Source organism: Verticillium nonalfalfae (genome assembly GCF_003724135.2).
Source record: "Verticillium nonalfalfae strain VnAa140/NRRL 66861 chromosome Unknown scaffold_15, whole genome shotgun sequence".
In the NCBI taxonomy this organism is placed as follows: domain Eukaryota; kingdom Fungi; phylum Ascomycota; class Sordariomycetes; order Glomerellales; family Plectosphaerellaceae; genus Verticillium; species Verticillium nonalfalfae.
This window is the reverse complement of record NW_021167240.1, coordinates 15,767-37,347: the sequence shown is the minus strand read 5'-3', so window position 1 is coordinate 37,347 and position 21,581 is coordinate 15,767. Positions and strand designations below refer to the sequence as shown.

General features: G+C 58.3%; 6 protein-coding genes across 6 annotated transcripts; 2 read left to right on the top strand and 4 right to left on the bottom strand.

Moving 5' to 3' along the window:
- Positions 1-2,040: 2,040 nt before the first annotated feature.
- D7B24_002121 (uncharacterized protein) lies at positions 2,041-3,438 on the top strand (the record flags this gene model as incomplete). Its single annotated transcript, XM_028636337.1, has 5 exons — positions 2,041-2,068; positions 2,130-2,189; positions 2,253-2,730; positions 2,785-2,830; positions 2,890-3,438. The coding sequence occupies 5 exons, from the start codon at positions 2,041-2,043 to the stop codon at positions 3,436-3,438; spliced, it is 1,161 nt and encodes a 386-aa protein (XP_028497671.1).
- Positions 3,439-6,687: 3,249 nt separating this feature from the next.
- On the top strand, positions 6,688-8,650 carry D7B24_002120 (uncharacterized protein; the record flags this gene model as incomplete). The annotated part of the gene is made up of 5 exons (XM_028636336.1): positions 6,688-6,733; positions 6,834-6,958; positions 7,015-8,138; positions 8,197-8,551; positions 8,645-8,650. 5 exons carry the CDS (start codon positions 6,688-6,690, stop codon positions 8,648-8,650), a joined length of 1,656 nt encoding a protein of 551 aa, XP_028497670.1.
- A 374-nt stretch (positions 8,651-9,024) lies between these two features.
- Positions 9,025-10,153, bottom strand: D7B24_002119 (uncharacterized protein; the record flags this gene model as incomplete). The annotated part of the gene is made up of 2 exons (XM_028636335.1): positions 9,025-10,078; positions 10,134-10,153. The coding sequence occupies 2 exons, from the start codon at positions 10,151-10,153 to the stop codon at positions 9,025-9,027; spliced, it is 1,074 nt and encodes a 357-aa protein (XP_028497669.1).
- A 375-nt stretch (positions 10,154-10,528) lies between these two features.
- On the bottom strand, positions 10,529-11,284 carry D7B24_002118 (uncharacterized protein; the record flags this gene model as incomplete). Its single annotated transcript, XM_028636334.1, has 1 exon — positions 10,529-11,284. The coding sequence occupies one exon, from the start codon at positions 11,282-11,284 to the stop codon at positions 10,529-10,531; it is 756 nt and encodes a 251-aa protein (XP_028497668.1).
- A 1,703-nt stretch (positions 11,285-12,987) lies between these two features.
- D7B24_002117 (uncharacterized protein) lies at positions 12,988-15,002 on the bottom strand (the record flags this gene model as incomplete). The annotated part of the gene is made up of 2 exons (XM_028636333.1): positions 12,988-14,399; positions 14,471-15,002. The coding sequence occupies 2 exons, from the start codon at positions 15,000-15,002 to the stop codon at positions 12,988-12,990; spliced, it is 1,944 nt and encodes a 647-aa protein (XP_028497667.1).
- Positions 15,003-19,224: 4,222 nt separating this feature from the next.
- Positions 19,225-21,498, bottom strand: D7B24_002116 (uncharacterized protein; the record flags this gene model as incomplete). Its single annotated transcript, XM_028636332.1, has 3 exons — positions 19,225-19,292; positions 19,403-20,253; positions 20,315-21,498. 3 exons carry the CDS (start codon positions 21,496-21,498, stop codon positions 19,225-19,227), a joined length of 2,103 nt encoding a protein of 700 aa, XP_028497666.1.
- Between the last annotated feature and the right edge of the window lie 83 nt (positions 21,499-21,581).

Here is a 21,581-nt window from a genome sequence, read left to right as displayed (position 1 = left end):
GTCTGAACAGCTGTGAGATTACCCAACCGTGGCAGGCGAAACGAAACAGCTCTGGCAGCGATTTGCGGACGGACGATAAAAAGGGGCAACACTCGTCACAATCTGATACTGCGTAGCTGAATGGGCCGATCCAGACGAGGGGGTGATGGTGCAGTGCTAGATATCCATCGCTCCAATTGTCCCCATGGATTCCAGGCCGTTCCTCCTTGGCAAAGCTGCAGTAGCTCTGAGTGGGCGCCCAGCCTCGACACATGCCTTGTCGAGCCTCAAACGTGGCTAGCTTGAGTGCCGGTGCGTCGTGGAACAGATCGTGTCGCAGAACTACGCTTGCAGCCCGTTGATCAGATAGAGTTGGTGTCCCGTCCGGCGAATCTGGTCTGATTCCCCACAGCGACATCAAGATTTCGTCCGAAGCTTGGCCTAGGGGTTTGCCCATCGGTACTGTTGGCGCCTTTCACGATGCGCTCGGCTGTGCACGCTGCTGCTGCTGCCCCTCGTACAGCCCTGTGTAGTACCCCGCGTAGTACCACGACATAAGAAGTTTCTTGAGGCCCTCATCTTGCACTACCCTTGTCGTCAGCAGCCCGATGGCGAAGCTCGGCAAGCAACAGAGTGCCAGAACCTACCTGTACTGAGCAGCAACTGTGGGGGTGCCATCGCTGTCGCATCCCCTGCAGTATCTCTCGACTCCGATACGCTTGCTGTTGGGGGCGCGGTTCCAAGAGTGACCTGCAGCGACCACGCGCGTCAGCAAAAAGTGCGAAGACTTTTGAACCACATGGAGGAGCGCCAGGCCAACCCTCGGTGGCCTTATCAGGATGCCCGCAGGATTGCAGAATAACGGTGTCAGGACTTGACTGACTTGATGGGTTTCTTCCAGGCCACCGGGTGGCAGATCTGCCTCAGCTGGCCGATCACCTTCCCGTGTTTCTGGTTGCAAAGCCTTGAGGATCCTGCCATGATCACCATTAGAGTTGACTGTTTATGGAGAAGGGCGCCCGTGACAGGGGAATTGTGACCTACTTCGAGGTAGTGGACGCGCGCGGCTCTAGGTCTGCGAGTTTGCCTCCCTTGGCGTGAATGCTATGATATTTCTTCACGGAGCAGTCAGTCGCCATCAAAATCGAAGTAGGGGGAGGTCACTCCTGTTGGTCGAGAGGACCAAAGCGCGGTTCTGACGTGCCTTGTATTCGTCCAAAGCTTCATTCCAGGAGTCGATGAGGGCCGAATCATCCCACACCTCCTCGTGGGTCAACTGGTCTTCCGAGACTGTCATCGCGGGTAAGGTCTGAGGCCGAACCGAGTCAGTTGTTGAGAAGTCAGGTGTTCGGCGGTCAATCACATTGACCAGATCGATGTGGCTTGGTGTGCTGGCTGAGGTAGGCGTCAAATCCTTGAAATTCTCTGGCGGATCAGAGTTGCAAGCTTAGTTTTACAAAAGATTGGGCGGTGCGGGGTCTGAATGAATGAGGCCAAAGCCTTCATGTAAATGCACTGAAGGCTGTGTGTGCCTTGGGCGGAGAGTGCGCAGACGGTCACCGCGGTTACGGCTTTGACCGGTGAGAAGGGTAGTCCGTCTGTCGAACCGCAAAAATGATCTAAATGACTGAATCACCAAGGGATTGTTGATGTGTTTGTTATCTTTGCTGCAATGCCGCCCATGAAGGTCAATAGGCAGGCAGAGGATGGTGGCAGCTCTTCGTGAGCAGACTGAGACGAGAGATTCAGGGCGGCTCAGGGCGGTTCAGTACTTCTGTGGTGGCTCCCGTATAAGGTAATCGCGGGTGACAGTGGCAGGAGAGGTCAGTGCTTCCTGCCCGTCGAGGTGCTCCCCACTGAAGAACGCTGCTGGAAGGAGGGACTAGAGGGGTCTTGCCACACCGCTTCCCACAAAGGGTCGGGTTAGCTGCACATGGATGGCAGAACCTGGAAATTTTTCTTTGGTTATTGTTCGCCAGCCACGCCGCAAGTGCAGAGGTCGACGGTATCTTCAGTACATTGAAGTGATAGAACCCACGACAACCCCACGACACGTCCAAAATGGCTCCCGAACTTAGAAAGCGAAAGTGTACGCGTCGCATTCCCCTGATAGACCGTCATATGGGTCAAAACAGCTAATTGTGCCTCAGCCAAGACGAACGTCGCGGAGCCTGTTGTGAAGAAGGTCGAGAAGGTGACGAAGCGCAAGGGTCCGTCTCGCACAAACCCACCACCGCTTTCCCCGACAATCAATTAACCGTGTGTCGCTCTAGCCGCCGAGGAGACTTCGCCTGTCGCCCCCAAGAAGCAGAAGCCCGTCAAGGCCGCGGCCAAGCCGAAGAAGCAGACCGAAACTGAGGTCAAGGTCGACGTCGAAACCGAGGCCGCAGCCGAGTCCGCCCCCGCCGTCAAGGAGAAGAAGAAGGTTGCCAAGAAGGTCAAGATCGCAGAGCCCAAGGAAGAGCCCGAGGAGATCGTTGTCGAGTCGGCGGAGGAGACGGTCATTCCCTTCGAGGATGACGCGTCGGAGGACGATGGCGAGGTCGACGCTGAGCTCCAGGCCCTGGCCGCGGGTCTAGACTCTGATTCTGAGGAGACTGGCCAGACCGACAAGGGGTCTGATTTCAAGACCGGTCAGGATGTCGGCAAAATACCCAAGCTGTCCAAGAAGGAGAAGAAGGCATTGGCCGCGAGCAAGAATGCCGCCAAGGACGAGCCTGGTGTCATCTACGTTGGACGCCTGCCTCACGGGTATGATCTACCACCGCGTTCACCAAAATCAATGATTGCTAACACTTTGTGCAGTTTCTACGAGCATGAGCTGCGTTCGTACTTCAACCAGTTTGGACCCGTACGTTCATCTCACCTCACCGCTCCCCGCTTCTGCAGACAACTAATCCTCACTTGCAGGTTACCAAACTGCGCCTGTCAAGGAACAAGCACACTGGAAAGTCCAAGCACTACGCCTTCATCGAGTTCAAGTCTGAGGGCGATGCCGACATTGCGGCCCGCACCATGAACTCTTACCTCCTGTTCGGCCACATCCTGCGCGTTAAGCTCGTGCCCCGCGATCAGCTGCACGCCGACATCTGGAAGGGAGCCAACAGGCGGTTCAAGAAGACGCCCTGGGGCAAGATCATGGGCAACAAGCTCGCTCGTCCGTTGAGCGAGTCTGCCTGGGTCGAGAAGATCTCAAAGGAGGAGAAGAGGCGGCTGGAGCGCGCAGAGAAGCTGAAGGAGCTCGGATATGAGTTTGAGGCTCCCGCGCTGAAGCAAGCTCCTGCGCCTGCCGCCCCCGAGACTGTCGCCGCCGAGGGTGCGGAGGAGGTCAAGGCTGTCGATGCCGCTCCTGCGGTGGAGGACGCAACTGCCGTCGAGGCCACGGAAGAAGCCGCGGCTGTGGAGAAGCCTAAAGTGTCCAAAGCGAAGGGCAAGAAGGCGAAGAAGGCCAAGGCATGAACGCGAGTGAAACATTGAGGGATGCTTTGTAGATTTGGAGTTTGGGGGAACTCATTCTTGCACGGGTTATGATATTCTTCAACATTTTCTGTCAATTGCAGACGTTGGAAACCACGCAGTAGCATGTGGACAGCTCTTGATCCAGCCATTGAAGGCGTTGTTGAGCGCCTCGCAGTCACAGAGCGATGGCGATGAAGATATTTTTGGTATGTATGCTCATAGCGAACCCCTTGCACCCGTGGAAAACCGGGCAAGCACTGGGATTATAAAGGGCAGAGTATCTGTCTACTTCAGCTCGAGCGCGGAGAAGGCACTTGAGTGTGGTTCTTCTCACATCCCTCAAGCGAAGAGTAAATATATGTATGGAGAAGAAAAGAGGAAAAGTTCTTAGAGAGATCCATGAGGCTGGCTAAAAACCCAGCACCAGCAAGCCGATAAGGATTGTGACTAAGCGACGGGGGTGGATGGACAGGCCCAGGGGCCGTTTGGGTGCCTAGTGAGTACACTATTCCAGCACTGGCAACAAATCCACCCACCGACCCTCTGTCCCTCCAGCGCGCTGAACAATAGATATGGGTACCTTGTTCTACTTGAAGCAAGGTGGGCAGCAGGACTTTGGTCTTTTTCCTCCCAACGGCAGCATTGCTTACAGTCTCGTCACAGACCCCATAATCTGGCAGGGTTACCAGAAGTCCGATGCCTCAGATGCGCGCTGTTTTGACGAGTTCGCCAGGCTCCTGGTAGGCCGAAACAAAGGTGATTAACAAGTACAATACCAAACTGTTGGCCCAACCGCCTCAAGGACAACCTCTCACAACCCTTAGGCCAGCTTTTTACCTCTTTGCGAGAGGGTATCCAAGCCTGCTGGTCTGAAGCGTATGATATTGTGAATCCATTTGGCGACCGGCGAGATAGTCTTTATGATAGCACCTGGGTCTTCGATCTCGACCAAGGTGTCCTGAGTCGAAATAAGCGGTCTGGCTCCTCCGCAGTGCCTCTGGAGCTTGCGTGCAGCCGCGCCCTGTCGGTGGACGACTTCCTCTCCGTAACACCGTTCCCGGCACCGACAGCATCGGCATTTTCCAGCGAGTTCTCGATTCCATGCTGGAACTTGGATGTCGGCGACATCTCAAGAGAAAAGTACTTTGTGGGAAGAATCTTGCAAGATTTTGGGCATACATGGAGACACGTACTCCGACACTCGTACAACCAAGAAACATTTCTCAAACTGGCAATCGCCACAATACGCATCGCCGCCCTTGACTTCACGGTAGTAGAGCGAACCGGTTGGGATCGGAGCCCGGGAGGACCTTATGCATTCGTCTGTGACCTGCCAGAGTGGCAAAAGCCTGCCTCCAAGTTCGTCCAGGCCGGCAGGTCCTGGTTCGTGTTGGTCCAAGATCTGAACAATGGTCTCGAGGAGATACGACGCCACTTCACCTTGCAAACTGCAAAGCAGCCTGCAACACTGCGGCGGAGCACCGCGTATGCTCTTCTCAGTCTTCAACAGGTCGCAATTATCCGACTTATGGGAGATGGTGAAATGGAAGGAACACAACCAGCGGCACTATTCGACGGCTGGAACCCCCCCACAAGCCGGGCCATCGAGCTTCTTCTCTGGATGACTAGACGCCCGCAGCGGCCCACGTTGCTGAACTCGCTTCCCGTTGAGTTGCAAGATCGCATCCTCTATTTCACATCGGCCTCGACTGTTGGAGCCGCCAAGCTTGGCTGTGAGATAGGTCTCGGGTCGCATTGCCTGTGGAACGATGATGGCAAGCCACTCCAACTTGAACATATCAAGCGGAAGCGATCTAAACTCAACCCTGTCGAGTCACAGATTCGGTTTGGCCCCTGGATGAGTGCAGTATCTTACATACCATCCAAGCCTCCAAAGGTTCATCCAAAACTTCAGAAGAGCCAGATCTGAGCACAGCCATGATTTACAGTTTGTCATGTAGATATCTTTTTAGATATCGAGACTTGGTATGTGGCCACTATGGCGGTCGACTACAATGTCTCTGCGGGGGTTATTCAGCGGCGAAACTTCCAGACAGCTGGCAGTTGATGCTAGATATGAACACCAATCGGTCCAGATTGAGTGCCAAAAATAAAAAAGGTGCCGAGCGGATACCGCTCACACAGCTAATGGCAGGGAATAGTCTTTCAGGTACTGAGCCCAATGCATCACCGGTTCAGCATCATCTCGCAAGTGTAGTGCGGTAGACAGCAGCACTATTACCGACTCTGACGAGTGCATGTAAAAGGCAATGTGCATGTCGCTTTGTACCGTGACGCAACCCCCTTGTTGTCGTTGCTCTCACCTTTCTCGGCGCACTGCTTCTCGGCCGCGTCTTAGGTCTCGCCGGCCGATCGGACTCTGACGATGCAGAAGTCATAGGTGTAGAGAGATCTCCCAGGGCGGGCAGGTAGCTTCAAGGCGACGGGATGATCCGGTGGCGAGCCTCCGTGTTATTCTAAGCGACATCGAAACGTTCTTGTATAGTATCAAGCCGGCTGAGAATTCGATTCATGCTTCTACTGTTGACGACATCGCTGGACGTTGGGGTGCAGTCCACCATCGAGAGACTGAGTATGGACGGTTGCCAGGCTGGTCCATTTACTCGGACCTACCTCGACGACTCCTTCCTTCGCGTCTATGTCTATGGCCATTCGATGGCCGAAATGTATGACATCCATTCTGAATCTTAAGGTATCAGGATGTTGGCATCACCCGTGGGGCAAGACACCTTCCATATGGCAATGGCTCTTTGATGGTACATGAAAGCGCCCCATTGGCCATACGCCACGGCCCTTACTCCGGGACACCAAGAACAAAACAGACGTGGGAAGTTGGCCATCGTGGCCGCATCCGGTGTGGTCCTGAGGCCAGAAGCTCGACAAGCGGTTGGCAATTGACCGGCAAGAATTCAGTTTAAGCAACCGCATTGTAGGTATATTGTTATGAACAGCAGCAAGTACAGCGTGCAGCAATGCTAGGGGCCGTCCCTTTGTTGAGGTGCCTGGTCCGAGACAAGGGTCCGTCCATCCAGCTGGCGTGGTTGGCGCGATGACTAACCAGACCCTTCCACGTCTCGTGTAAGGTTAGGTAGGTACATTGTACATGGAACGTCGCGCATGCTCCACGTACGCCGTCTCGCAGAACCTCGCAGCAGGACACATTTGACGATTGCCCACGCCGAATCGAGCCCTCGCTACGCCTCTCGATGTAGTGCTTAGCTGCCCATCATGTCGACTCCCGCACCGAGTACGGACCCCGTCTCCACGCCGTCAGGTACGCCCTCCCATTGTTCAGGGCATCCCCTCCCCTCCCCCCCCACCGCAGTCTCGCGGGTGTACATCGTATCGTGTGTTAATGGGACCCGCATTGGCAGGCAAGAAGAAGAAGAACAACAAGAAGAAGAACGCCAACAAGGCCAAGGATGTCGTGACTGTAGACGTTGCCGCGCCGCAACGCGACGCCGATGAACGTGAGGATGAGCCAGAGACACCTGTCGAGGTAACAAGATTGCCCCCTCTGATGGTATCGTGCTGTAATACTGATGGAACAACCAGGCGACACCACAACCAGAGGAGACGGCCGTGCAGCCCGACGAGGCCACACCGAAGGTCAACGGCCACAATGACGCGCAAGATGGCAACGGCCACGCGAACCCCCCAATAGCGAAGCCCGCCGTCGCCACCGCCGACACGACGAACGTGCAGCCGACCGCAGCGTTTGACGCCCTTGCAAGGGAGAGGGATGATCTCAAGGTCGAGGTGGAACAACTACGAAAACAACTCGAGGCATCCACCAAACCAGAAGCCAACGACGAAGAAACGGCGCAGCTGAGGACGGAGCTCGAGGCGGCGACGAGCGCCAAGGAGCACGCCGAAGAGCAGTACGAGGGTCTCCTCGAGCGGGTCAACCACCTCAAGTCGACCCTCGGCGAGCGTCTAAAGCGCGATCGCGCCGAGCTCGAAGAGGCAAAGGAGCGCATCGAGGATCTAGAGGCGCAGATCGAATCCCAGAACGCTGAGCTGCAGAACGGCGCCAAGTCGTCCGAGGGTGAGCTGGCGAAGCTCCGGGAGGAGCTGCAAGATGCAACGCGGGAGGTCACAAGTCTGCGCAGCCGCAGCAACCTGTCGCAGCAGAACTGGGTCAAGGAGCGGGACGAGATGGCCAAGCTCGTGTCGAGCCTCAAGCAGGAGGTCGAGACGACGACGAATGCCATGGGCGAGTGGGAAGTCATTGCCATGGAGGAGCGCTCTGTCAAGGAGAGCCTCGTCGACAAGACGGCGGAGCTCGAGGAACAGGTCGCCACCCTGCGTGAGAACTACCAGGAAGCCGCCGCCGACCGGGATAAGCAGTCGCAGGCCATTGACAGCCTGCAGAAGGCGCTGAGCGATATCCAGGAGGCGCGAAAGCGCGAGCTCCGCGAGATGGTCGAGACGTCGGAAGAGCAGCTGCAAGCGCTAAAGAAGCTCGTCCAGGAGGCGGACGCCCGCGCCGTGGAAGCCGAGACGGCACGGGAGAGCGCGACCAAGGAGCTCGAGCGTACGGGACCGTTCGAAAAGGAGGTCAAGGAGAAGAACCTTCTCATCGGCAAGCTGCGTCACGAGGCCATTGTGCTGAACGACCACCTCACCAAAGCCCTCCGCTATCTCAAGAAGACCAAACCCGAAGACAATGTTGACAGGTATGCTGTTCACGGCTTTGCTCAAATGTTGATCCGCAGCTGACGCTTCCCCCCTCAGACAAGTCGTCACCAACCACTTGCTCCACTTCCTCACCCTCGACCGCTCCGACCCCAAGCGCTTCCAGATCCTCCAGGTCATGGCCGGCTATCTCGACTGGACCGACGAACAGCGGGAGCAGGCCGGCCTCGCCCGGCCAGGCACCACCTCCGGCAGCAGCCTGCTCCGCCTTCCCGCCTCCCCCTTCCACCGCACGCCCAGCACGCCGTCCCTGAGCGCCGAATTCTTCACCGACACGACATCGAGCACGGCCGCCAATAAGGAGTCGCTCGCCGATCTCTGGACGGGCTTCCTCGAGCGCCAGGCACAGGAGGCGCTGAGCCCAGACGCCGACGGCAGCGAGAGGAAGGGCAGCGTGAGCAGCGCGGCGAGGTCGGAGAGGGGCTCATAGTAGCACCGTGTCACTGGTGTCAGAGTCCCTCCCCCAGGGAGCGCCGCCACGCAGAAGGTGTAGGAAAAGCGCTGTTTTGTTTAGGGTGTGAAGAGCAAGAAGAAGAAAAACACTTGAAATGTTCCCATGGTAGGGACACCCACGACATGGCGTTGCGTGCTTTTCGGTAGACGCGGGGGAGGCCGTTCGGCCGGGGTCAGGCAGGGACGAGATGATGGCCACTCGGGGTGTATCACATTGGTACGGCAGGGTGAAGGATCACGAAAGGGGCGGAGGGGGGGCGTGGCGGCAATTGACCAATGAATGCAACGAGACATGCTCTCTATCTCATCGCCTGTCTTCTAAAACAGTATCGTGACTCCTCCCACCTGTCTCTATCGTACCACGCGCGTCATGAATGACGGATGTGGCCTTTTCTTTTGTGGCCTTTTGTTTTCTCAACCAACCATCGTCACGGGCGCCTCCTCCTCAGCCTGTAGCACGCTCCTGGCATACTCCTCGGCATCCCTCTCGATCCTCTCGATATCAACCCGTCCGCTGCCGATCGCATCGTTGACCCCCTCGACGACCTCCCTCTCCTCCATGACCTCGCCCATGATGCGCACCTCGTGCGCCCAGTAGCCGGACTGCCTGCTCCTCAGGCCCTCGTCCCGCACGCCGGCGTTGCGGACGATGCCGAACGCCGTCATCTTGCTCCGAACCGTGGCGAGCGCGCGGTTGACGCGCTCGAGCCGCGCAGCGGCGGGTGGCGGCGCGGCAAACGCCCTGTTCGTGGAGGAGAGGTACAGGGCGGCGGCGAGGGCGAGGTCCAGCGCCGCCAGGGCGACGAGGCGCAGGGAGCGGGCGGTCCAGTGGAAGGTGTCGATCTCGCCGAGGCGCAGCGCCGCAGCGTTGGGGCGCGGGTTGTAGGCCGTGACGAGGTAGACGTCGAGGGCGGCGAGGGCGGTGGCGGCAACGGTGACAGTCGTTCGCCAGGGGGGCCCGTGGGGGCCGGCAAAGGGACGAGAGGCGGCGGCGGCGAGGGCGATGAGGTTGAGGAGGTGCGGCGCGATGATGGCGGGCAGGGCGTAGTAGGCGTAGGATTTGGGGTCGTCGGAGCGGCAGAAGGGGCAGTCTGCGATGGCGGCAGGGCCGAACTGGAAGTAAAGCAGGCGAGACTCGAGGTTGACGAACCGGGCGCGCAGTGCCTCGTCGCGGGGCGTCAGGATGTTGGCGGGCCGCAGAGCGGCGAGGCGGTTGAAGAGGACATCGACGGGGATCTGCAGGCGGGACTGTGTCAAGGCGAAGATGTTCTCGGGGGCGAAGAGCGGCGTCGCCTTGACGACGAGGAGGAAGGCGAGGAAGGAGAGGAAGAAGATGGTGCGCAGCGCCGGGCGCGTGACGGGGCGGATCGGGAGAGCGGCCTGGGCGCGGGCCTTTTTGAGGTTCTGGTAGTAGGCGTAGGCCTTGGGGAGGAGGATGGGGCCAAAGAAGATGACCAGGGAGCGGACGCTACAGGGCACGCGTTAGTTGGTTCCGATACAAGTCATGGCGAAGAGAGACATACTTAGCCCAGGTGAGAGACATGATGGCGGCGTTTGCTCGTCGAGCCGAGCTTTGTGGGTAGCGAAGTCTAATCCGTGGGGGAGAAGGCCGAACGCGGTCACAGGATGGGAAAGTTGGCCTTGGCCGCGGCTCTGAAGCGAACAGGTGTCGTGGAAGTCGCGTGAGGCTGACAAGTGACGTACATTTGTGGCGCCATAAGGCTGAGCTAGAGCTGGGAGTCTGGCTTACATAACGTCCCTTCCCTGCTTCAGTTCACCAGACCGTCTGTCGGTGCCGCTCAGCGATGGTCAAAAGTCAACTTCATCTCACGCAAAGCCGCATATGCAAAAGTCAATACCCAGTAGTATCCGCTAACGCCTAGTTCTATCTCTATGCCATTTACGAGTTTTCAAACCCTCATACGCTCTCCGCGTACCCGTCGCTCTTGGCAGGCGCCTGCGGTTGCTTCTTCTCAAACAGCTTCTTGCCAATCTTGTCCGTCGCCTGATCGGCCTTCTCCCCCAGGAACGTCTTGAAGCAGCCATACGCGGCAGAGACGGCCCAGAAGATGGCATTGACAAGGTCAACCCACACAGCCGTCTTCATGGCGCCCGTGCTGGCCCCCTTGTAGGGGTCATCGCTGTCGCGTCCGAGAAAGATGCCAGCCATGATGCCGAAGACGACGATCCACGCGACAAACAGCGTCGCGTCCCACGCAAAGGCGCGATACGTCTTGAACATCTTGATCCGGCTGCCGACGACGGGTATGGCGCTTAGCGGCGCCGCCGCGAGGAAGGCGACGGCCGTGACGGCCGACAGGCCGCCGACGATGACGGCGAACAGCCACTCGGGCGAGAAGCCGCCGCTGCCGTCCTCGTCCTTGCGGTCGGCGTCGACGCGGTGGCCGTAGAAGCCGCACGCGATGAGCGCGAAGACGAGCTGCAGCGCGCGGCAGACGAGGCGCGGGATCACCTCGAACGTCTTGAGCCACGTCTTGCCGACGGCCTTGCCCGTCTCGGCGCCCTCGCTGAAGGCAGCGTGGCCGGCCTGGCGGCCGAGGTCGCGCTTGTCGGCGGCGCGGAAGTCTGAGGCGGCGTTGGCGAGGCCCTGGGCGTTGCGCGTCAGTTCGATGGCCGTCTGGCCAGCCTGCATGGCCTGTCCGAATTTGCCCATCGTGTTTTATGTAGAATGCAGAATGCAGAGGCGGCAAGTAGAATTAGGAAGGAATGGCGGGAATCGAAAGTCCCGGCGTGCTGTAGATATGTAGAGGCCGATGGAATGCGGAGTGATGCAACAATCTGGGCGCTGGCCCTGAGCTGTTGTTCCGGGGTATATATGCGACTGCCCTGCAGTATGATGATGACTTGAAAGAAAGAGTCAAAGAAAACAAGACAATAAAAAAGAAGGCTCGGGCGTTAGAAAAGTGGCTGCAGTGAATGAATGAATCACAGGACTAAAACACATAACAAGAAGCTGCCAGACGACCATTCTTTATAACACTATCAGTACCTCCTCCGAAGCAAACAACCCTTTGACGCGGCAAGCCGCGCAGCGGACGAGGCCTGATTCACCAAGCGCGCGCGCGCACCGTTTCATTCCGCCTGGATCAAGCGAACCTCTTGCGCGCGCCGGGCCGGGCTGTTGCCCAGACCGAATGCTTCACAGCCAACCAGTCCCTGGGTCGAAGGGCGAGAGGCGTACCTCGCGAGGAGGCGGCCACCCCGCTGACTGGCTGCCAGTCGATCGCCGGCCGTCTGCCGTCGGAGACCCCTGTCGCGGGCGAGGCGCTTAGCGAAACCTCATTGACGAACGACCACGCCCAATGAAATCCGGGACGTGGCAGCTCCATCAGACATTGAATGGGAACTGCATTTCGGGGTGTATAAATATCGCAGACTGAAAATGACCATCAAATTAGTAGAATGAAAAAATTGAGAGAAGCCTCGATCATCAGTACAAAGGCTGGGCCTGCGGCACAGTCGCGATCCCAATTACTACGCAAGATGCCAAGCAACCTGCACCCTGTTTTGCACATTCACTGAGATACTGAGGAGCCCCCTTGTACGAGGTCTCGCTCTGCTAAGAGAGAGCGTCGCTTCCAAGTCGTACAGGCACTTTATTTGGCATTCCATCCACATGCAAGCCACATCTGGCTCAACGTAACATCAATCACATCAGGCCCAAAGTGGAGACGTCTTGCAGCCCCTGCTTGTCCTTAAAGCAGCGCACCCAGGGTCCAGTCATGGCAGGGTCCGCGTCTCCTAATGCAGTGCCAATGACGACACAGTGACAGCATCCCTGCTCGCATCCGCACCCGCACCTCATCAACGTCCATCAAGATCACCAGCAAAACTTCTCAATGTCACATGCGATGCAATGTACAGCAGCGATATGGTCATGGCTGATCATTTGTGCGAAACAGTGCATCATCCTCAGACGACTCTGCCAAGACTGAATAGCGTACAGAAAATAGAGAAACTTGTTTCAACCAAGCAAGAAAAAAAAAAGAGAGGAGAGATCATCAGATGCCAACTCAGTCGTTTTGACCTGCCGCCCGTCCCAATGCAATTCGTCGTGTCGAGGTATTTTTGCTGCCCTTTTTCGCTGTCCATGCCCCTGGATATACTTTTGAATCTCCCAAACACCAGACAAAAAGCAAATCCCAATAACAAATGGGAGCGTTCGCATGAACAATCTCCCTGAACAAAATGACAAGAGTCGAGCCAAATCACGGCTTGCCTCGCTGCGCTGCGCTGTGCTGTGTCGTGCCATACCCATTCCATCTCCCATCACCCATGCTGCGCATCGAGCAAAATTAAAAAGCAAAATCCAACAATGCAACCGCTGAATCGTGAAAGGGGTATCGCAGACCAAATTCAGAGCTTTCGGCCAAACATGAAAGAGCCGTACATGCCGCCGACATCGGCGCGCGCCACGGGAATCTTCCGCATGCCCCAGTGGTCGGCGCCCATCTTCCACCAGCGGTGGCCGCGGTCGCCGTCCTTGTGCAGACGCACCATCCAGCACCTGCTGCCAATCTCCTGCAGCGTCCACCCGATGCGCTCGAGCGTCTTGTTGCGCGACAGGGGCTTGAATGACTGCTCCGACACCTCAATGACCTCGAGCGGGTTCGACGTTGCCTGCAGCAGGTTGCACTTCTTCGAGAAGAGATCGACGAGGTCGAGCTCACTGCCCCAGAGGTCCGAAAAGTCAACGTAGCGCAGGGCGCAAGGTTCCTCGGGCTCCTCCTCCTCGGTCTCGGCATCGCCTGCGTCAGTCATGTGAGTGTCTTCTTCGTCCTTCTCCGCCGGCACAAACAGCTTGGACGCCGCCATGACGCCCAAATTGCGTCCAAAAGCGAGCTCCTCAAGATGCTTCGTCAACGGCCGCAGCAGCTCAATGTGCGACTCCTCCATGCGGCTCCCCTTCAGGCTCAGCGAGCGCAGCGTCTTGGGCAGGACGGGGAGCAGGGCGCTGACATCTTCCTGGGCCAGCAGCTGCTGGCTGCGTGCATCGGTGGCCACGCTGAGGAACACCAGAGTGTGTCGAACGGCAGGGTGCTCGGCAAAGAACCGGATAATATTGGGGGCCGTCAGCAGCGTGCACTTGGCAATGTTCAGGTGCGTGATGCGGGCCGTGTGAGGAATCGACCAGAGAGCCTTGTCGGTGACCTTGGTCTGGGCGAGGTCGAGGTGAGTCAGGTTGACGAGGCGGGGGAGGATCGTCTCAAAGACCGCCGAGGGCAGGGTCAGACACTTGTGGAATGACAGGCGGGTGATCGACATGGTCTCAGGCCACTCCATGGACACGAGCGAGTTGAAGGAGGCTCGGAACGAGGGCGACGTGCAGCCGGCAAAATCGAGCGCCTGCAGTCGAGGTAGGTTGAAGAAGAGCTTCTGGAGCACGTCGGAGCTGAGGTCATCGTCAATGTGCTCCATGGCGAGGAACTCTTGAAGGTGCGGTGTGAGTTGGAGGCATTGCAGTAGGGTCTCGGAGGTCAGGTTGCGGGTCGTCTTGCGCTCGCTGGCCGTCTCGAATAGGGTCGAGTTGTTGAAGTGGCTAAAGTCAAGTCGTCGGGTAATGGTGCCGAGGGACGGGTGTTCGGTGGTGTTGGCGAGGAACTTGCGGAAGATTCTCGAGTGGGGGATGGTGATGTTCCTGTAGAGAGCATTGAGGGTCGCGCCGTGCATGGTCCTGGAGGTCAACAGCAGAGACATGAGATCGACATTGCGGCGGGTGACGCCGTTTGGCGGAGGCACATCGAGCACGAGGAGCTCAATGATGGAGCCTGCGGTGGTCAGCACACGTGCGAGGGAAGGACGGCAGCGAAGCCAGGGAAACAAAAATGGCAGAACATACCGAGCAGCTCGAGAGGTAGCTTCTCAATGGGCGCGCTACCGAGACTAAACTTGCTCTTTCCCTTGGACGGTGCTGGCGGGGTGCTCCATGCCATGTGCAGGGCTTGGAGATCACCGAAGCTGCGGCTCGCCGTCTTCCCCTTGACATTGATTTGCTTCCATCCCTTGAAGTTGTTGGCAGGGAACCAGTTGCCATGCAGCCTGCTGTTGGGCAAGGTAACGGGTGGTAGGAACTGAACCTCAGCCATATCGATGGCAGGCGGCGAGGGAGTTGGCGAATCGTCAAGGATGGCGTTCTCGTGAGCAGTGGCGTAGGACGAGACCTTGGAGGATGTGAAGGTCTGGGCCGGACCACAGCTGTCTTCACGAATAGAGGAAAAGGAGGAGCGTCCGTGCTGGTCCGGGGTCGAAGGACGGCGGAGGAGCTCTGGGCGATCGACATCCATTTTGTATTTAGGTTGAGGCTTCTGCTGGAGGGGTCGAGCGTGGCCTGCGGAGGGGGCGTGGCTCTGAGAAGCCGACGCGGTGGTCATGCTGGGCCTAGGGGGTGGCAGTCGGGGCGTGGTACGGGGTGTGAGCGTGAGAGAGGAGGGAGAGAGAGAGAGAGACGGAGAGAGAGGAAAGAGCAGAGGAGACCGAGATGGAGATCGAAAGCAGGAAGCTTTTGCTATTCGTCCGAGACGGCCGACCTTTTAGGTAAGAGGAAGAGGTCGTGCTGCGGGGAAGGAGGTTTGTTGGTGTCAAAGGAATTCCTGAAGACACGGATAGTAGTGAGGTGGAGGTGACGGTGGTGGTGGTGGTGGTGGTGGAGGAAGAGGAGAAGGAGCCTCTTCTGGCCGGGTAGGTGACACGAGATTTCGAGTGTGACGAGACGGGCAAGTTGGGTTAAAGGTAAGTCAGAGACGTGCTTGACGCAACCGTTAAGCAAACCAGATGGTGCGGGAGGCGACAGGCGGACTAAGTAGTAGTCGAGTAGGTAGACAGGCGGGCAGGCAAAGGTAGGTCGGTCGGTACCCAGCTCGGAGGAATGCAGGAGATGGGCGGGGGCAAAGCAGAAGGGGACCAAACAGGGTTGTGGTATGTGGAAAGCTCGGCCGGGGATGGAGGGTAGAATGAATCAAAAGGATGGGGATGGGGAGAGGACCACGTCTTGTCAGGGCCAAAAAGTCAATGTCGGTAAGGTCTTGGAAGGCTTGTCGAACTGGGATTTTTTTTCTCTGTTGCAGGTGCTTCGACTCATCCGAGAGATCCTGTGTAAATGGGATCAAGTACTAGACGAGAATGGCAAGTCGCCTCACAGTTGGTCGTCAGTTGATCAGGCACAATGAATGACTGACTGACTGACTGACTGACTGACCGGATCTCCATGGAACAAGGGTGGGTGTGCCACTGATGGCCCTGTGTGAGAGGTCAAAGCTGACCTGTGTGCGAAAACAACGCCGTCAGGGTGCACAGAGGAGACTCTTTCACCGGCCCGCATATTGACACCACCAGGAGAGGGCCGGCGCTGGAGACGCTGGAGTTTCTCTTTGGCAAAAATTGGGTAATGGAAACCAAGGGATGGCCACTCGATCATGGTCACATGAGCCTTCTTGGCATTGACTCCAGCCATCGAGATGACCAGACACTTGTTTGAACCGGGCCAGCGCGCGAGCAAATTGCCGGTCTCACCACACCTGACATGAATGGCGACAGTCGTGCAGTCCAAGGGGAGGGGTGTCGTGTCGCGACGTTGCGATGTTGCGGTGCTGCGAGTTTCGCGTTGGGTAATGGGAATTGCGATGCTGCTCAATTGGGGAGAGGGTATCGGCGACTTGGGGTCTCTGTAGTGCAGCCAGCGTTGCAGTACAGCAAGGCACGGCAAAACCCACGGTACGTCCAGCAGCCGCCGGGTGCTGAAGAGTCCACTGATGGCATCATCGCTGTCAGAATGGCACAGTGCTGTCATGTCACCGCACCCTCCCAGCACGCGGCTGCCTTGTCCTGCTGTGGCGTCCCCTTCTCGCTGAGGTGGGCGGAAGAAGCCCAGGCCAGGAACGGCCACCTCGCCTCACCTCATCTAGCCTGTACCGAGCTACCCAACCTCACCACCGCATCACCTTCAGCGTCCGAGCTCCAGAACATCGTGACCAAGACAACCAGCAAAGTCCCCCCCTGCTCGTAACTCCGCGAACACTCGGATATCCTCAACATGTCTCTCCGTCGTCGGATCGCCCCAGCCACGGCCGACAACGGCACTTGACGTGTCTTTCGGCTGCATAATTTCACGACGAGTCCGACTGACGGAACGGCAGCATTATTCCTTCTTGTGCATCCCTTTGGACAAGTCGATGGAACGGCGCCAAGCACGAATAGACGACTTGCCAGACAGGGCACAGCGCCTGCGCGTTGGCTGATCATGTGAGGTGAAGAGGTGGTGTTTCGCAAACGTAATTGATGCAGGCTACGACTAATGGAAACTGCTTGGGCTCGAGTGCCAGGCGCTGCTTGGAGCTGGCCCCGTGCGACACGACAGAGAGCCGTCTCTTCTGCCACATGACGAGGCCTGGCGTGAGGGGACGGCTGGCTTGATCGGCAGGTTGGTCATTGCGAGTTGGCCATGTCCCTTGCCAATGCTTCATTCAACAGCCATGTTGTGGTGAAGCGACCGCGGTGACCGTGGACCGCAAACGGTCGAGATCAACAGCTTGCTCAGGTAAGCTGCCAAGGGCACGTACGTCAAGGGGGATGACAACGCCAGCACGGCAACTGCAGTCAGTGTAGATGCCTATACGCACCACCTGATCGCTCGCTGCGAGGCGAGGGCCAGACCAGGGAGCCTTCTCTCGCGCTCTTTCGCTCTCTCTCTCCTCTGACTAACACGAACCCATGCTAGAACCTTGCGGCTGCTGGCTCCCTGTGCGAAACAGAGACCGCCCAAGTCCGATCCGAGCCCTTCTAGCGGGACGCCCTCGTGGCCCAGCAGCAGGGGACGGGGACCTCTTCCATTTGTGGGGAAGCGACTGCAAGGTGAAGAAAAAAAAAAGTCGGCGCGAAGCAAGAAAGAAAAAAAGAACACCAACCCTTGTCATCCAACCATCCAGCCATCCATCGTCTTCTCAACACCAAGAACCCCTCAAAAAAAGTCTGATGAACCGAGGCCAGCCGCCGCAGCACCGCTCGCTAACACTGACTGGGCCTCGCGTCCACCCAGCCGGAATATTTTACATACACACACCCACTACACATGCACACACATTACAACACAACACAACACAACACAGCACAGGGACCTTCGATGCTACGATGTAGTTTCGGGATTGTCTCCCCCAGCTCACCGTTCCCTCGAGAGCCACCCCGTCAGTTCGTCAATGCATTGCATCCCCCGTCATGTTTGGCCCAATGAGCGCCGTCTTGAGGTCAGCTGAACCAGCATTTCCCCTTTCCCACCCCAACGCGCTCGTTCTATTCCCCAGGCGCTGTGACATGATGCGATGCGCTCCGAGGCGAGATGAGGCGCAAGTAACCACGGGGCCTGGCTGCCTGCCAGCTAGCTTCCTAGGTAGGCCCATCCTATGCCACCGCCGCCCGGAGATGCTCCTGTCCGCATCTGCCGCCTGCCGCCGTCCGGTTCGCACCAATTACCCCAGAAAATGATCTGTTCACGCCCCCCCACCCCTTCTTCGCATTCCCCGAAACACACACCCACCACCTAGCCACTGGAACCCGGCGCAAGAGAGAGAGGACAGCTTGCTCTGTGCTTCTGCTGTTGCTCGCTGGATGTCTTTCCAGCTTAGCTACCTACCCAGGTAACCAAACGCCGCTGGCCGACGGTAAACTCTAGGCAGGTACCTACCTTAGCTGGATAAACCCCTAAAGCGTTATATGCATGGCCCTCATCGTGCCCCTGTCCGCCGCCCCGAGTCTAGAACTCGCCCCCTCCCTATACGAACCCTGGGATTCCGAACCAACACCGCTGCGCTCGGCCGGGGTGGGACTCAGCTTTCGCCAAATGACCGAACGCTCGCGCTCCCTTTTCTCCCTTCCGCTCCGCCCACGATGCACGCTCACATGACCACTCCTCTCCGCCCCTGAGCAGAAGAACCCCCCGGCAACCACGGCCTCCTCAACCAAATCATCCCAAAACGGCAGCCACGGCAGACCAACACCAACAGGTCAGGGTCACTTGGTCCTCACAGTCACGCGGTTATCGTGTTCAAGGGCTATGCCGTGTAGTTGATGGGCCCCACGATGACGTCCCTTTCTTTGCATTTTTGGCCCCTTGTTCTTCATGTCTTGTTTTGCACACGCAACGTACACCTCAAGTCATCCCGTGAGACCCGGACCATTTGGGCCCACACGACAGGTTCGTCGTCACTTGTCTCCTGTCTGACTGACTTCACGTACAACCAAAAAAAAGAAAACTTCCGAATGCTACCCCCTTCTGGGTCATGTCGGGATTTCCCCACCGTCGCCGCCGCAACGTGCTCACATTCGCATAACCCTAACGCCTGGTATGATATGCGGTGGAGGAGGAGGATGCCTCCTCTTCCCCGTCCAAGTCCAAGGAATGTTTTTTCCCAACGCCCAAGGAGAACAAGACGAAAACAATAGAAAAGAAAAAAGCACTAGACAAAGTCGTATGACGGGAAACATGTCATACCGGTGATGACGATGATGGTGGTAGTAGCGATAACGGTGCTTGATGAATGCTTGTGCGTGGAATGTGCCTGGGTTCGTCGGATAACTCTCCTGTGTACGCCAGATTCACAGGCTCTACCTGCCATTGACCTTCTTGCCCGCGGCAGTCAGACGCTTCTTGCACGGCTCGCAGAACCATTTCGCTGTCGAAAAATGTCAGCAATCGCGTCATGCGGGGAATGAAACGCAGCCACACTGCCAGGAGGCAGATGCAGGTCGTCAGAGGCGCAGGACTGGGGAAAAGAGTACTCACCGTTTCCCTTGGGTGCCACCTTCAACCCCACGCACTCGAGATGGAACCACTCGCGCTCGCACGTGTCGGCGTCGCACGCCACCATCTCGCCGTAGCTCACGCTGTTGCAGTAGCAGTATCGCGGCTCGTCCGCGTCAATGTCGCCCTCCTCTTCCTCGCCTGGTGCGGCGGCGGCACCGAGACCGACGCCACCGCTCCCGTTCCTGGCACCCTCCTCTATGGACCGCGCTGTCTGCGCCGCCTGCACCGCCGTAGTCGAGGTGCTCTTCTTGCGCTTGCCTGCGTCCTTGCCGTCCGCGTTGCGCGACGTACGCGAGCGCACGACGGCGTCGGGGAAGTTCGGCAACGCTGGTGTCGATGGTTTGCTGGCGCGGCCGCTCTTGGTCACGGTGGCCGCGGTGGCCGTCTGCGGCACAGGCTCGCTCTTGCGGTCCATCTCCTCTTGTTTCGGTACCGTGGGCAGTTCCTTCTTGCTCGTGGCGGGGGTGCTCGCAACCGACAGAGGCTCGACGGGCTCGGCGTCTTTCATGACCGTGTCGGGCTTGGCTGGCGCAGTCGTCGTCTCCTTTGTTGGCTTGGGATCAGGCACCCCCGGCCGCGGCCAATTGGGCGTTAGTGGGAGGTCTGGCGTGCCCTGCGTTATGCCGTTTGGTTTGTTGGACGCAGAGGATGACGGTCTTAGCTTATTGGCATCTGCTGTTGATTGTATAGAGTTTTGTCTTGCGCGGGCGGCGACCGGGGCCTTGACAGGCAAAGGGACTGGTGAGCCACGAGGTAGCTTGGCGTCTGGAAACGCTCCAATGACGGGTGATGATGTAGCTGAAGTTGGGTTGTCTGTGACACCGTTCCTGCTGCGACGAAAAGTGTCAGTGTGCGAATATAACCAAGAGTGAGCAGACAGATAGAACGAACCTCTTCTTTGCCTGACCGCTACCACTCGGCAGCGCCTTTCTCTTCTTGGGTCCTTCGGGCGCCGGCGTACCCCTGGGGCTTGAGGTCTTGGTCTTGGGCGCATCGGTCCCGAACACACCAGCCAAGGCCCGATCTGCCGGCGCGGTCGCGGCTGCCGGCTTCTCGACCTTCCGTCGCTTAGGCTGAGGTGCTGTGCCATTGGTTGCGCCATTGGTCGTAACGCCCGGGCCCGCACCAGAGGCAGCGTCGGCCGCCGTCTTGCGCGCCTTGGCTCCCTTTTTCGTAGTTTCTGCCTTGCTGCGACCTTCGTTATCGTCGAGATCCATGTCGTGATTCTGCGTCTTAAGGTTCTTCTTCGCCTGGACCGCCTGCTTCCGGGCGTCGCTCCTGGCGGCCGCCTCGTCCGCCAGCGCCTGGGCAGCTGCCGATATGGCGGCAGCGCCCTCGCGCCGTGAGCGCTCGGCGTGGGCGGCCTTATTGCCGGCACGGTTTTCGGGGTATGCCCAATGCGTGGTGCTCCCCCACTTGGCCTCGTCGCTGAACTCGTTCTCGACGTGTGGCCAGACCTCGTCGATGCGGGCGAGCTGTTTCTGCAGGGCGTCGTTGGCCGTCGAGATGACGTGGTTCTTCTCCTCGAGCGAACCCAGCATCTCTTGTATCTTGATGGCCACCTGCTGGTACAGCTGGCGACGAGGATCGGGGTTGGGGCCGCCGGAAGCGGAGGGCGCGTGGGAGTCGGCGACGGAGGGGGCAGGTGGCATGTGCATGCTGTGCGCCACGCCGGTCGAGCTGTTTTGCGCGCTGATGGTCGCGGATACCGGGGCGAGTGAGCTGGCCGCCTCGTTGGGCGCTGGGGGCTGCGCGGCGACGACGGGCGCCATGGCAGCGTCGACGAGGTTGAACAGGGTTTCCTCTGGGGCAAATATTTTGGCATCGACCTCCTTGAGCAGCGTGAAATGGCGAACGAGCTCTTTCGGCAGGGCGGTGATCGCATCGGCGAAATGTGTGACGGCGGGGAAGATGTCGATGGGTTGATCAGAGCTGGAAGCGCCAGGCAGAGAGTCCCGTCCGCCGATCGGCCCTCGCAGATTTGAGACGCGCAGAGGGTTGGTTCGAGCCTGTCGGACGGGCTGGGACCGTCTACTCGACGGCCCGTCCACTGACGGGGGCTTCGCCGACTTCATGGTCGGACTGCAGGGGAGGAGAAGGGCAGGTGTGGTTCGGGATGGTGTTGTCGAGAGGTAGGCCAAAGAGGCCGGAGGAGGTT